At 30.2% G+C, this 15816-nt stretch overlaps 1 protein-coding gene across 1 annotated transcript in view; it reads left to right on the top strand.

Annotated features, from left to right (window-relative positions):
* Positions 1–15816, top strand: part of GABRG1 (gamma-aminobutyric acid type A receptor subunit gamma1) — an 86130-nt gene that overhangs the window by 23547 nt on the left and 46767 nt on the right. Inside the window, exon 2 of the mRNA XM_031941570.1 lies at positions 5219–5367. Coding sequence (XP_031797430.1) covers positions 5219–5367 — 149 coding nt within the window. The remainder of the gene's footprint in view (positions 1–5218; positions 5368–15816) is intronic.

Raw genomic sequence — 15816 nt, 5'->3', positions numbered from 1 at the left:
GGATTGGATTTTTTCCTGCTTCTTAACAATCAGATTCTGAAAATTATAAACAATGAACTGGATAGTATTATCCTGTCAGGTTTGAGGTCAGCATTTTAAGCAGATATTTTGTGACCATTTATAAAGGCTATCGGAAAAGAGAAGATTGGTTGAATTCGCTGGCAGAATTCAATGTAGTTCGGTTCAATTCAATTTCATTCAATTTAATATCAGTTTCATTTAATTTAATAGCAATCAATTGCCAGATTTGGGAAATATAGACAAGAATATCTAGGTTTAAGGCAAATATTTAGGAAAGCTTCAAAATATTCAAGTGGACAAGTTATAGAATTGTTAATTAGCCATTTTGAATTCAAAAAATGCCTACAGCTTGTTAAGAGAGCAAGCAAATGAAATATTATTAAGAGACCAATAAGGGTGGTCCAGCTAGGTCATGCAGGGGATAGAGCACTGGCTCTGAACTAAGGAAGATCTGAGTTCAAATTCATCCTGAAACACTTATTAATTTTGTGCCCATGGGGAAATATCTTAACCCTGATTTGAAAAAAGAGTGTTAGACTTTATGAAGGAAAGACAAAATGTAAGTACCATATTTTGGCAATATCTCAGTGATTTCTGTCTTCAATTCAGCACTGTTCATCATTGAAGTAAAAACAAGACAAAGAAAAATTTCAATGAACACACGAGTGAAGTTGTTATGCTTTTGAATAATGTGATGCTAAGAAGGATAGCTAATATTTAAGAAGGAAGAATTGGAATCTTAAAAAAAAGTCTTCAATGAGCTACAATACAAAGTTGAATCTGTTGATACAAAATTCAATGAGGACATGTTTATATACCTACATAGATAGATGCATAGATAGAGTTATGAAGTTCTAAATCTGGTTTCAAAAAAATTAGGAAACAATCCAGCCAAAGATCTAAGGGTTTTCTGTAGACTATAAACTCATGTGAACCAACAGTTCACTGTGGTAGGAAAAAGAAAATAAAATCTAGAATGATCCTCAATGAATAAAAAGAAGCATTTTATCCTGAAAGAAGGAGCATTTAAGCAAGTTCAAGGCTCCTTTTGAAGAGGAGTATTTTAGAAGAAGCCTCTTCTAACTCTGTCTCCTCATCTTGTATATTTTTCCTAGCTGGCCTTCTTTCATAGGATTCTGCCCTATCACCTCTGCTGACTGGTTTCCTAGATTTCCTTAAAGTCATCCAAATCATGTAGGGATTTCACCTATCATCTTAACTTTGTTTATATGAAACAAGAGGGCTGTCTCAATAAGTAGCCTGTCCCCCATTTCTACCCTGTGCCCCAGAAGTTCAAGATTATTTGTGGTGCTATTCAAAGTACATGGAGGAGATTGTTTAAGAAGACCAGAAATATAAGAAGCAAAATTAAGACTTTGTCTTTCTGTGCAATGTTACTGTAGTTTAATCCAATAGTTGGTTCAATGGCTGGGGAAAACTATTTGCACTTAAGTATATTTTTTGATTGGCTCACTAATTGAGTTATGTTCTGAGGTGATGAATGAATCAAGGAAATAGAGGTGGAGGAATTTTGATGATAAACAGGCACACATGAGAAGGTATATGAGCATAGATTTAAAACATGGATGTATATATGTATATGTGCATAAACACATGCATTTTGTATACATGTATGTTTATCATATGTGTTATGCACATATATTTGAAATGAAACACAAAACAAAATTATTATTTTAATCTATGTTATATAACAAGAATGGACTGGATAATAAAATTTTCAATCTCTCATTCAGTATTTATTTTTCTTTTTGAGAATAAAATAAATACAACTTTCCAAAATTTCCCGATTGTGATTTTTTCTGGATCATTTTAATTTTCTTCTTGTTTTGTTTTGGAATCCTATCCTGAAATTCTTTCTCATTCCTCTCTAAGTTAAATAAAAACAAAATCCTTATTAAATGAATATTCAAGTAAAACAAATTTCCATATTACCCATGTCCACAAAGAAATACCTTATTCAAGATTTTTGGACCATAACAATTCTGCCAGAATGTGACTTGCCTGCTTGAACTTCAGGGTCCTAGGATCAAGGACGGTAAATACTTTTATTTAAGTATTTAAAATTTGTGTATTTTTCCAGTATTGTTTTCACATACCCAGGAGAATAATTAATATATAATAAAATTATTTTGTTAATTACATGAGATCAAATATACCGACACTTCATATAAAACTCCTTTATTATTCATTGTAAACATTCTTTTGGGTATCTGGACCATAAATAAGCTAGCCTCTTTCAATATTTCCACTCTTTTATACCTTACCTCCTTCTTGTATTCTATGATTTTATGTATCAGCCTCCTTGTTCCTTTCTGTTCTCACACAATATATTCTGTCTCTTAAACTTGTGTATTTTTCTTAGTTGTCTTTCTTGTATGAGATTTTCTCCCTTATGTCCTCTGCTGCCTGGTTTCCTGGATTTCCTTAAAGTAATTCAATGCATCCTGGGAAAATTACTAGTCATCTTAACTTTAATTAAATGAGAAAATAAGGGTGTCTCAATATGTTGTGGGCCCCTCTTTTCTACCCCTAGGTCCCAGGAGGTTCACCATTTTGTTGCCTGACAGTGAAGTCATTGAATCAACTTTACCTCAAAACTAGGTTTATAATTCATAAATTCAAGTTATCTGATGGGCTTTGCCTCCGCAGCATCAAGGAGAATTCATGTGCACTGCCACACACATTCAAGAAGCCTTTGCTAACATGTACGTGTATGTGCATAATATTTTAACACACCATTTCCTTTAGCTCATTCACTTAAAACCCAAGCTAGGTTCTTTACATGTATCTGCTACTTTGCCTGTCTAAGGAAATAATCACAATGTTGAAGACTAAAAAATTTTGAAGACCATTATAATAATAAATAAATAATAAAATTCATATTCTCTCTTAAATTGACAAGAAATCACATGATTTTTGAAGTTGCTGAAATTAAAATATTCAGAAAACTACAATATAAAATAATAATGATCCTTTCTTTTTTTTTCCTGAGGCAATTAGGGTCAAGTGACTTGCCCAGGATCCCACAGCTAGAATGTGTTAAGTGTCTGAGGTCAGATTGGAACTCAGATCCTCCTGATTTCAGGGTTAGTATTCTATCCACTGTACCACCTAGGTGTCCTGAAAATAATTACCCTAAATTTTCATACATTTATATATCCCAAATATTTATACCAACAGCCATAGAAAGGGAATGATAGAACTAGATAAAAAGTATGATTATTTTACTTTATCAATATATACATTTTATATACTGATTATATTATGATTATATCGTTATATATGATGTTACTATATTGAGTATTATAGCATCATGTGTGCATAAAATTTATGATTTGTAGATCTCCCATGGTAGACTATATATGCATAGTTGATTCTAATTGGTCAAAGCATTAAAACCTTGCCTGAGGAAACCAGATAATTCACCCTGAATTAAATAATGAAAACAACAACAACAACAACAAAATCTTGGCCTTCAGAGCAGAAGAGCTGCTGAAATCTCAGGTGAACTTGAACTTTGCAGTCCAATTAGATGGGAAAGTTCCCTAAAGAAACTACCAGGAAGAATTGTCAATATTTTGGTAGTTTCAGTGCTTTGAATTTAAGAAGATTGAGAGAGAAATAAGTAGGAAATTAGGATGAAATATTATAATTTTTTTCAATAAGAGAAAACTGGAACTAAGAAAATTTTATAATGTAAATTAGTTACAGCTTTCTGTAGCAGGATGATTATTTGACATAACTTAATTGAAATCTATTTTCCATGTAATTCAGGAAAAGCAGCTAAAAAAAGATGGACAAATAAGAGATACCCTAGGGGATACCACGTCCCAACACACCAAATAGTACAAATAAATTTAAAATAGCCATTTTCCTACTTACCAATTTTATAACACTGGGATTTTTCCAGAATATTTGCTTGAAATGTAAAAAAACAAGTATAAAAGAACAGATTGAAAGGAAGTCTGAAAGCACCATCAGAGAGTCTTCTACAAAGAAAGAAAAGCTATGAACTTGATTCCCAAAGAACAACAAATCCCGTATCTTAAGTTCTTAATCCTTTAGACAAACATTTCAGAAAAGAGCCCTTTTTCAAATTGCAAAATAAATAGATTTTTATGGATGATAGTACATGTTGAATATCTGAGAAAATGTTCCTGTAAGAAAAAAAGTTTTTTCAGGCTCCTATGTAAAAATAAGAAATGAGTTCAGTGATAGTTATTTAATTTTCAATTTATATTTCTTTATGAATGACTTGTTTAGGGCAATATAATTGAATGGCTTTGATGCAGTTTTTGTGACTTTGGAGCCAGAGGGACATGGTGATGTATGATGGATGAATAATGGAGTTAGAAATTTTTATCCCTGGAGGAGTATTTAAGTCCAGACACATTTTACTGTGATGGAAAGAAAATTACTTGTGGGTATTTTTTGACCTTTTTACAATTATAGATATGATTTCCGGATCAACACCTAAACTATTGTCTTTTTTGTAACAAACTAAAAATAAGTAGAATGTTTATTAGAAGTTATTATTTTTCAGTGGTTTGAAAGTCTGACAGAAAGTCTACTAATGAATCATATTCAGTTGTTCAAGTCAGGTAATCTCTCTGAACTCTAATTTATTCATTCGCAAAATAAATTAGGAATCTAGAACATCATTTAATAGTTCTAAGCTATTGCAGCTTGAAGAATCCATCTTTTAGATCAAATCAAACTTAAGCAACAGGGATCATTTATAATTGTATAGTATATGTCTATCTCTATCTACTGTGATAGTTTTTTGCAGTCATTCTTCTGACATGAAATTGATATATATGTATTATTTCAGGCAATTATGTTAAACTTTTAAAATCAACTCTTAGTTGTCCTCTGCTCTATATTTTTTGTTGGTAGTTAACTTTAGGATAATGTGTGTAAAGCTTTCTTCTCTCATACCTTATTTTCCTTTTATTGGAAGTTGTTTATGAGTTATTTTTATTGATTCCGCATTTTACTTTATTGAGTTTCACATGTTGAATGCTAAATTGAATGGCACATAAAGAGATTGCATTAGAAGACAATAATTCATTGTATTACTTGACAGAAATTCCTAAGATAGAATTATCTTGAAAAATTCCCTATTACATAAAATGGTTAATTTCATCTTTCTTATTTTTTAAAATTCCATTTTTAGTGTGGACAAAGCAGATGATGAAGATGACGAGGATTTAACAGTGAACAAAACTTGGGTATTAGCACCAAAGATACATGAAGGTGATGTCACACACATCCTGAACTCTTTACTTCAAGGCTACGATAACAAACTTCGGCCTGATATAGGAGGTGAGCTTATTTTATTGCTATAGTATTTTAATTATTTTAAGGAAAAATGAAACCATGTATAAAATGGTTGGCTTTCTAGATTAAATCACAATGGCTTAAAGTAATACATATATGTATATGTTCATGTATATATATATATGTAGGGATGTGTATATACATATGTGATGCATGTGTGTATATATATATATATATATATATATATATATATATATACACACTATGTACTTTATATAGAATTAAGTTCTAAACTGCCTCAATAATTAGTAATTATTTTTCCTTTAATAAAATCATCCCATTAAATGGAAAGGTATACCACTTAAGGTCTGGGTAAATTATTTAATTTGTTCATTTTATTCTTCCCTGTCAAAATAAGAATTTCAACTTATAGAGTTAATTATTTTTAATTATCAGAATAAATGAGAAAATTTGATTTTGTCAAATTCAGACCACAAGATTCTTCTAATAATCCATTTCTAGAAGAAAGATTAGCCTTGGATCTAAGGTCTCAATAAAAAGGCAAGAACTGCAAAGTGGAATGTAGGATCCTCTTAGATATAATTGCTCTTTTGCTTTGTTTTTTCTTAAACAATTTTCTTGCTTACAAAGAATAGTTTGATGTGAGATCATACTCAGAAATTATGATGTAAAAAAGGCCAATAACTTTTTTAATGGCAGAGATGAACATTATTTTACAAATTTCCTTTTAGGAAAATGAAATTTTTGGTATCTTACTGATGAGTCAGAACTGAATTGTTTTGCTATAAAGCTTCAAATCCAATTATGTAATTAATTTACTGAAGTAAAGAGTGATCTTCTGGCAGTGGATTCTAACAGTGGAATCGGGTTGAATGGCCTGGCACTTGGGAGAGATGTTGTTTCAATAGACAGGTGAATTTAATAAAAATCCTAAACTTGAGATAAGGACTTGTTATTAATATTATAGCAAAAAAAAAATACCAAACCACCAGGAAAAATAGCCTAAAATTTTAAACTTTTATTTTTAGACAGATAAAACTCTACTCATATTATAATTGAAAACATTAATATTTCATATTTAAATATTAAAAGAAAATTCCCAGAGGGTTTTTCACTGCATATATGTATTTTATGGTTAGATAGATATGTAGATATAGATTTTTATATGTATATTCATATATTATGTTTGCATTTGAGTATATATGATTAAGATATAATTTTCAATATTTCATATATGATATTTAATGAACACATGTCATCTTTTTATGTATTTATAAGTTCATATACATATGTATATATGTACAGACGTATAAAGAGAAATGTGTGTGTATAAATATGTGTATATGTATGTATATACACACACATTGAAGAAGTCAGATCTACAGATCTACATAGCCATCATCTAGCTACGTCTCTGATTCTCTCTTACTCTTTTTCTGTCTCTCTGTGTCTCTTCCTCTCCCCCATTTATATCTTTATATCTGAAGCATTATATAGATGTAAAAAAGAAAAAGAACTGACTGACCTCAAAAACAGGAAGATGATTTCAAGTCCTGACCCTGTCACATTCCAACTGTAACTAATCAATGTTCTAGGTCAGATTTATAAAACACACAGCATATGGGCCACATGTAAGCCACAAGTCTTCTGAATGTGTCCCAAACCACATTAAAATACAAATGGAAAATATTTGACAAAATACATAAAAACACAAGAAAACAAATATCACAATTTAAACAAAGAAAATATGTGTTCCTTATGTATTGATTTCTGTTCTAACAGTAGCAGTTCTAGGTTACCCTTTAAAACTACACAATATAAAGAAGGTGTCAATCTACATTTGTAGAGAGATTTTCCTCACCACAGAATTTCTTTTTTCATGAAGTTACACATTTGTGTATATAATTTGTTCTTAATATATACATCCAGGGATAGGACCTACTATTTTAACTATATGATAGTGATTTTGAAATTGAAAGTAGATTTCATATTGTCATATTTGGGAAATTCTGGCTCTATAAAAGAGCCTGATCTATGACAGTGGGAATTAAATTGACTTTGAAAATGGATTTTTTTCTTTCTATATGATTTCCTTCCTAAACCAGAGATTAGTATTCTCCCCAGTCACATGAGATCCAAGTGCATGAGTTTCAATTTCTTTAATTATGACTTCCTTATGTATCATGTTCTTTTCATTCAAGCTGCCTACAGTAAGTATTGTTTATTCCTAAACTCCCTGGTTTCTTTCTTTCCTTCTTCCCTTTTCCCCTTCTTCTTTCCTGCCTTCCTTTCTTTCTCCCTTCCTTCTTTCCTTCCTTCCCTCCTTCCTTCCTTCCTTCCTTTTTGCTTTCCTTCCTGCTTTCCTTCCTTTTTTTCTTTTTCCTTCTTTCCCTTTTTTTCCTGACTGAAAAACCAATAAAAAACCCAAACAAAACAGCGAACCTTTGGGTTATTTGAAAAAAATATTCTCAATGTCTATACTAGAAGGGATGGGGAAATCCTTTTTTTTTCACATCACTGAAAAATCTTTAATGATTTACTTAATTCTCTTTTGCTATATTGATGGACATAAAATCACTAAAGTTCCTAAAATATTTCTTTCAGTTCATTCATTTTCTGAGCTATTTCACACTTTCTTGAAATAGCCTTTAAGCTGCTATGGTTTTCTCAGATATTAAAAAAATAACTAATTGTTACTAGAAAGCTAGCTGCTCATATTGGCAAGTCCTTAGACAATCAGTCAGAAAACATACAGTGACCCTGAGCTGAGTTTTCCTGAAATCATTTACCAATGCCACCAGTTCTTTTTAATCATCTTGTTAAACATTCACCAGTTCTACACTTTTGAAAAACAACCTATCATTACAAAGTCATGCAAAATGGATATCTGTGATATTCTGGGGATATTTTCAAATAAACTCTAGCATATATCCCTACTTTCCAGAGACATGAAAAATAGCTTCATTTATTTTCCATTTCATTTTGTTTTAGCTTTAAGTATTAAGGATAGCTAGATATATATACATTGTATGCAAACATTATATATTAGATAAATATATAATATACATACCTTATATACATTTATACATGATAAAGTAGCTAGTTATATACATATACACACAAACACACACACACATACATTGCAATTTGACTCGACAAGATTTTGGTACTGATCTTTATTCAAATGATTACAATTACTGAAATATTAAAAGAATTTTTATCATAAGGAAATTTCACCTATAAATTGATTCTATAGAAGAGAAGCTAAGATTAAATATTATAACAATTTCAAAAACATTTGATGATTTTCAGGAGCCCAAACTCATAGAACACAACTGATAAAGACTTAGAAGACATCTAGTAAGATCATTCATCTTATATATGTCTTTCCGTGACAATACCATTAACAAATGATCAAGCATCTTGACCACTATATCCAGTAATTTATTCAGTGCTGGGAAATCTATTATTTCCTAAAGAAGTCCTTCCAATCTTAGAATTCTAATTATGAGAAATGTCTTAGCAGAAAACCAATATCTGCTTTCCTACAACATGCCCATTTGTTTTATTTATTATTTACCACTCAGACTAAGCTTTATTTTCCTCATGTTTTAGAAATCCAAATACTTAAGAAAATTTTTGATTCTTTACATGGTTCCTATTGTCCAGACAGGATAAACATCCCAAGTTTCCTCAGTTATTCTTCATGTGGCATGGACAACAGCATCATTGTCATCTTTTTTATCTTCTTTTGATTATCTAGACATTGCTAATATCTATGTTGAAATGAGGAAACCATAGCTAAATAGAATGTGTAAGAGAAGGCTATAATGGATTATAATATAAAGGAAGTCTATTATGCCTGATTTTGTAAATTATTTTTTCAATTATTGAACCTAAGTTCATAAATGTTTATTATATTTTAAAACATATTTTGTTTTGTCGTTAATAACTGATATCAACACTGAGAAAGTAATTTTTCACAACAATTCTCTTGTTAAATCTTTGTAATAGTTATTTTTTTAATGAAATGGGGGACTTCACGTTTAATTCATCACTATAACAATAGAGATCTTGGATCCAAATTTTCTAATTCAGTATATTTTCTATTCATTCTGGAAAATCTGATAAACATGTCATTTATGCTTTTATCCAGAATAGAATAAAACTTAATCTTTAAAGCATTTCTTAAAAAACCTCATCAAAACATGACAGCAATCCATTAATAATGGAATTCTCTTTTGGGGTTGGGTTGTCCATTCCTTTCAGGAAATAGCTTATTGTCGTAGTAGTGGAATAATAATGATGATTGATTTTGATTTGGAAGATTTTCTATTTAATCCCACCCATAACTAAAATATACTAAATATGTTGTACAAGTCACATTACGTTTATATGCATCAGAAAAATAAGAGGAATTAGTTAAATGATTCTAGGTGCCCTTTCTAGCTCCCAAGCAATTGTCCCAAGATTTTATGACTTGTTCATAAAGGATTTTATCAAATACACTGCAGGATACTATCTGTACTATGTTTTCAGTATTCTTTGATCTCTCATCTAATAACCTTGATGAAATGAGTTTTCTTTATCACAAAAGTAATGACTTGTAATGAATTATAAACACTGAGCAATTATATATTTTTCTGTCCACTCATACTGTCATACATTAAAGTTCAATAGTTTTTAAATCTATCTAGCAAGATAAATTCAAATTTCAGTTTTATTATTCTCATAGTAATGTTTGTTTTCCCACTCTCTAAAGCACAAGTACTTTTTTTGTAAAAATGTATATTTATTTATCTTTTATCATTTTCTTAATTTTGAAAGCCAAATTTCCTCCCTCCATCACCCATTGAGTTTAGCAATTTGATCACATGTATAATCAATATCAAATGAAGTGATTCAAAGGATTTCCATATTATCCATATTGCAAGAGAAAGTTAGAAAAAAATAAAAAATATGATTAGATTTTGCATCATTAATTCTTTGGAATTGCCTTGTGTCATTTGCTGTTTATATCATTTGATCAATTTCATAATTAGAGAATGACTCTTATTTTTCTAAATTTGGATCAGTTCCCTCCAAATTTGAGAAATGAGGTCTTTCATGGATGGTGGAGTTCTTAATCTGAAATCTGTTTAAATACGCACACACACAAATATACACATATACCAGTTATAATCGCATATGTTGTGTATATATATATGTATACATATGCACATATATATGTGAAGCTAATTCAGTACAACCGATTTCTTATGTTTTTATTTTATGCACTCAAAAACATTATTATAAGAAGAAGTCTATAGTCATTACCACACTGCTGGAATTTCATTACAGTAAAACAAAAGAACAAGAACAACTTAAAGGACAAACGTCCCTGAACTAGGCTATAGCACCAAACCCCATATATTGTATTACTCATTCTATGCAAATGTACAAACATACTTATAAGCTATAAAATAAATCTGGCTAGGTGAGTAGTTCATATAAAATGAGGGCTAACTCTATAAATAAAATCCCATGAAATTGCATTTCAAATTATATTGTAGAATATGAAATATTATTCATATATGTAATTATATATAGTAAAGCTCTCTCTCTGTAGCATGGACAAGGACCATCAGAATTACAAAAGATCTACTTTACATTATTTATTGGAGAAAAGAAAATTACATATACAATATAGTTTCCATATAATGATGATGTAAGAAAAATCAGAATACTATCTATAACTAAACACTTGAAAATATGTACTATAACTTAATTTGTGGGTTAATGTGAATTGAATGGAATAACTTGACCTTTATTACAACAAAATGTATGGCTTATAAAACATATATCCATATTTGCGAGATTTATATGTAAAATATACACAATACATAAACACATACAGAAATGTATATACTTATGCTATGTGAAAATGTTTTATATATAACATAAATATATTTGTATGTTAGTTATTCTTAGCAATATTATAATTACAAAAGTATAGTACAATTTGTACATTAAACTAGCAAACTTTAAGTGAACTTCATACTGACTAATCAGAAAATATACATCTTGGAACTACTGTGACTGGACTAGAATTTGCACTGTGCTAAAATCTATATTCGCAAGTAATAGATAGTAAGCATCTATTCTTTAAAGATCATATAAGCAATACTTGGTATTGATTGATTATCAAAAACCAAACGATTCTCTCTGATTGAGAAGTCTCATAATTTTAAATTAATAGTCCTTTTATATCTTTTTACCTATCAAGAAATGTCATTTTATAATTACAATTTTATCCCAATAACTAACTAATAATTACAAACATATTAATTGCATATTAAAATCTCTATAAATTTAGTCACCTATTATTCTTGGGAAAAACTGAGAACAGTTGGACAAAAGAGTTGTTACCTTAAAACTGACACATTATCTCCTTCAAAAAACTCTACATCTCATTAATTTTTACCTAGAACATTTTTCATTATTTTAGAAATGAAGAAACTGAGGGATAAAAAAGCTAATTCGTTTATGATATTTAGTGTTTTAATATAAAAGAAGAGAATGCTTAGAGAAGATGAAACATTATTTCAAAGATCTTGTCTCATTTGATGCCTCCCAATCTCTAGTTGTTGATAAATATTTTAGGCAGAATTGATATGAAAATCAGAAAATGGACAAATATGAGAAATTCTTTTCCCAAGATTTTTCTTCCATTTTCTATCTTATTGCCTAGGCTTTTCCTATAGGTATTAATTTATTTGTTTGTTTAATCTTTTAGTCTTATGTAACAATGTCTAAATCCCAAGAAGGATTAATATAGACTAAATTTCCTGATCTGTGAAATTATTTTTAAAAAATATTCACACTACTTAAATCAAGGGTTATGAAGAAAATTATTTAATATTAAACTGCTCTAGAAATGTGAAAATCATCACCTTGAATCTTGGGACCTCTTCTCCAGTCCTGGGTCATCAATGAACCTATTATGGTAGGTTTGGCAATTTGGGGGACGGAAGACTTGCCACCATATCTTAAGTGCATCTTACTGTTTTCTTCCTCCATCACTGCCTTCCCAGCCTGGATACTCCCTAAATGTAACTCTAGTATGAGAAGAGCTGACCCAAAGAAGAAATCTTACTCAACTCCTCCTTAGGTCAGACTACTTGATTGCTCATAAGGATTGGATAATATAGGAATCAATACCTCCATTCCTTCCAAAGCGATAAAGGACCTTCATCTCTTCTATTTGCCTTGTAAGGAACTTCATGCTTTACCAGATATTCTGCCCCTGAAGTCTGCCCACATTGCCATCTAGCTCTATATTTCTTTTTATGTGCCTATTATTTAGCACAATGTTTGACAGAAGTGAACATTTAATAAATGTTTTTTCATCCTTCATTAGTTTTACAAATGGGTGAAAGTGAGGAACAGAGAATAGAAATGACTTGGGTATGGTTACACACATACTTTGAAAGTCATTATAGAATCCTAGTTACCAGATTATCCTGTTCAACTAGATTAGAAGTTCCTCAAGGAGGCTCTTTTCTCATATCCTGTTATATTCTCTCTTTTTTTTTTAACATTATATTTACTTCAAGCACCTACATATGAATTCATGGTCTTCAGCACATTTGATGATTTTTCATGAGAATATATTTACTAGCACTAAATAAGACTTGGACTTAAAAATAAAACAGTTCATAATTTTAAGAACACCCACTTTTAGAAAAGTCCTTCAAATGTAAAGCAGTTTGATAATACGATTGTGTTTATGTATGTACATATACCCATATACAAACATACATATATACACATATATGCATACATGCATCTGAGATCCATTGCAATCCTATAAACATTAAGTATATACTATGTGTCAAGCATTGTTAAAAACTGGATATAGAATTAATAAAAAAAAAAAAGTCCCTATCATTATGTAGCTTACAATCTATAACAGTGACTATACTGGCTTTCACTGTCTGAAGACCACATTTTATCTCTTCCCCAGAGGTTTTTCATATAGGATTTGAGGATGTCTCTCATTTCAGCAATTGGTTCAAGCCTCTACCACTTTTGTTCCCCCCAGCTTTAGGGTTACAAGTACCTTAGTTTTATTTACCACTTAGCAGTCATATTAGGCATATTTTTTGCTTATTTGTTTGTTTTTCTTTCTTTTTTTAAATGAAGGAATATTTATTCCAATGGCACAGTGAGAGAAAACATATAAATATTTTCCTCAACATGTAAGGGATATATATCTTAGTCTCTGGGAAGGAAGGGGTAGAGATTCACAGTGTAATTCTATTCTATATGCCATTGGTTCCAATAACTTTCAAGTCCCAAACACTCATAGACTTGCATAACAGGACTTCTTAAGCTCTCTCTGCTGGAATGACAAAGATAAGTCATGATTCACAACTTCAAGGTCACAATGACTTGAACACTAGAGCCCGGATTCCATTCCCAGAACTTAAAACTGAAAAGGACAAAAATAAGAAAACAGAACTCCAATCCTACTTTTCAGAGCCCCAGGGCATAAAGAGAATAGGAAAATGGTCTTTTCCCCTTATTTCACTCAATTTAGGATATGATTCCCAGATTTCAGATGAAAAAGAGCTCCACTCCCTCTATGACATCTGAAAGAGTCACAATGACTCCCTCAGAGAGATTTACAGATACAGTTCCGACTAAACAGCCAATTGAAAGAGACTACTCCAACCTACAGTGTAGGACAAACCATATCTTTTTTCCAGAATCTGATCTCTGTCATCCCTTACATATATTAGACTGCATATGACTCAATCAAATGTGACTCATTTCACATCCAAACATATATATTTGTAGATTAGGTGATTTCCACAAAGTCACACAGCTTTTATGTATTGGAGGCTTAAATTTGAACTCAATTCTTTCTAACTCCACAATCCTATCCACTTGGCCACACACTTGTGTGTGTACACCCCCACACACACACACTCCTATATATATATATATATATATATATATATATATATATATATACATACTCCTATATATAAATATATATATACTCATATATAATTTATATATAATATATATATATATAACCTGAGAAAGAGCTGAATTAAATTCCATTCAATAAACTTATAATGTAGATACTATGTGCCAGACATTAACCTCTGTTTATCTCAATTTTCGCAAATGTAAAAATAGGGATAATACTGAATCCTAGGGTCATTTTGAAGATCTTGCAAAGCACTTAGGGCAGTTCCTCACATATAGTTGGCACTATATCACATACACACATTTATTTCTCTCATCAATATGAAAATAACTCAGAAGAGCCAAAGTATTTATATTGCTTCGGGGGCTATTAGTGCACTTATTGAATGTATTGATTTAAAAAATACAATAATAGATTAATTTAGATAAGATATCTTTTATATATTGCACAAAAGTATCTAGGTCAGAGGTAATACATGAACATTTCATAGAAATGGTCCTTGAGGCTCCCAAAGCTTTGTGTCATCTAGTAAGGGTGACTTTTACAGAAAACAAATCTGACCTTTTGATGTTAAATACTAAAGTGGTATTCAGTACTTTGTAAGATTCTTAAGGTTGAAAAACTGGTACACATAAAGGTTATTTCTTTTAAAAATCTGTAATAAAAAATGGATTAGCTCTGGGATTTGTCTTCAATTATTGCTTTTCATGCTTACTTTGTAGACCAACTAAATATGTTTGTACTGTGATCTTTTTTGGATAAATATACTTATTATTTAATAAAAATTAATATAGGGAGAAAATATTACTTTTTCTTTAAAAATAAATAATCAAAAAGAATTTTTAAATGAAAATAACAGGACAATAATGTATTTTTATTGTCACTAGTAGAAGCACATTTATAATTGTATATCTTAATAAAATGAATTAAGTAAATTGATATAAAATATTTTAAATCAAAGAATTACATAATAAAATACACAGAATTTTTTATAAATACAAAATAAAAATGCAAATCAGGGAATCACAGTTTATAAAATCAAATTCAGCTGAAAACAAAAATATTTTGTCAATCAATAAGCTTTTTCCCCATCACACCAAATACTCAAATTTGACACAATATTTTTTTGCATTGAATAGATGTATCCAAGTTCCCCATTGTAGACTTAATCTATATCAAGGAGAGGTCCTGAACAATAAATTCACAAATAACTGTTGAATTTAAATGACTTCAGAAGTAATAATTATTTTAACACAAAATCTTTCACTATATCAGGATTTTGCCTAATGTTTATATATTGGTTTACATCTGTGAGCACAAGAAAGTAGTAGCTAATAAGAAAGACAAAATTTAGGACAAATCAAAAGGGTGTTTTGGTCTGGGAAATAAGTAAGATGGAGGTAGAAGGGTAAGAAAGTCTATGGATAAATCCATTTCAAAAGCAAAGACTATGATGGTTTGATAATAGATTGTAATAACAGGAGTTGGGAATA

The sequence above is a fragment of the Sarcophilus harrisii genome, chromosome 6 (assembly GCF_902635505.1).
Source record: "Sarcophilus harrisii chromosome 6, mSarHar1.11, whole genome shotgun sequence".
In the NCBI taxonomy this organism is placed as follows: Eukaryota; Metazoa; Chordata; class Mammalia; order Dasyuromorphia; family Dasyuridae; genus Sarcophilus; species Sarcophilus harrisii.
This window is presented reverse-complemented; position numbering and strand designations above follow the sequence as displayed.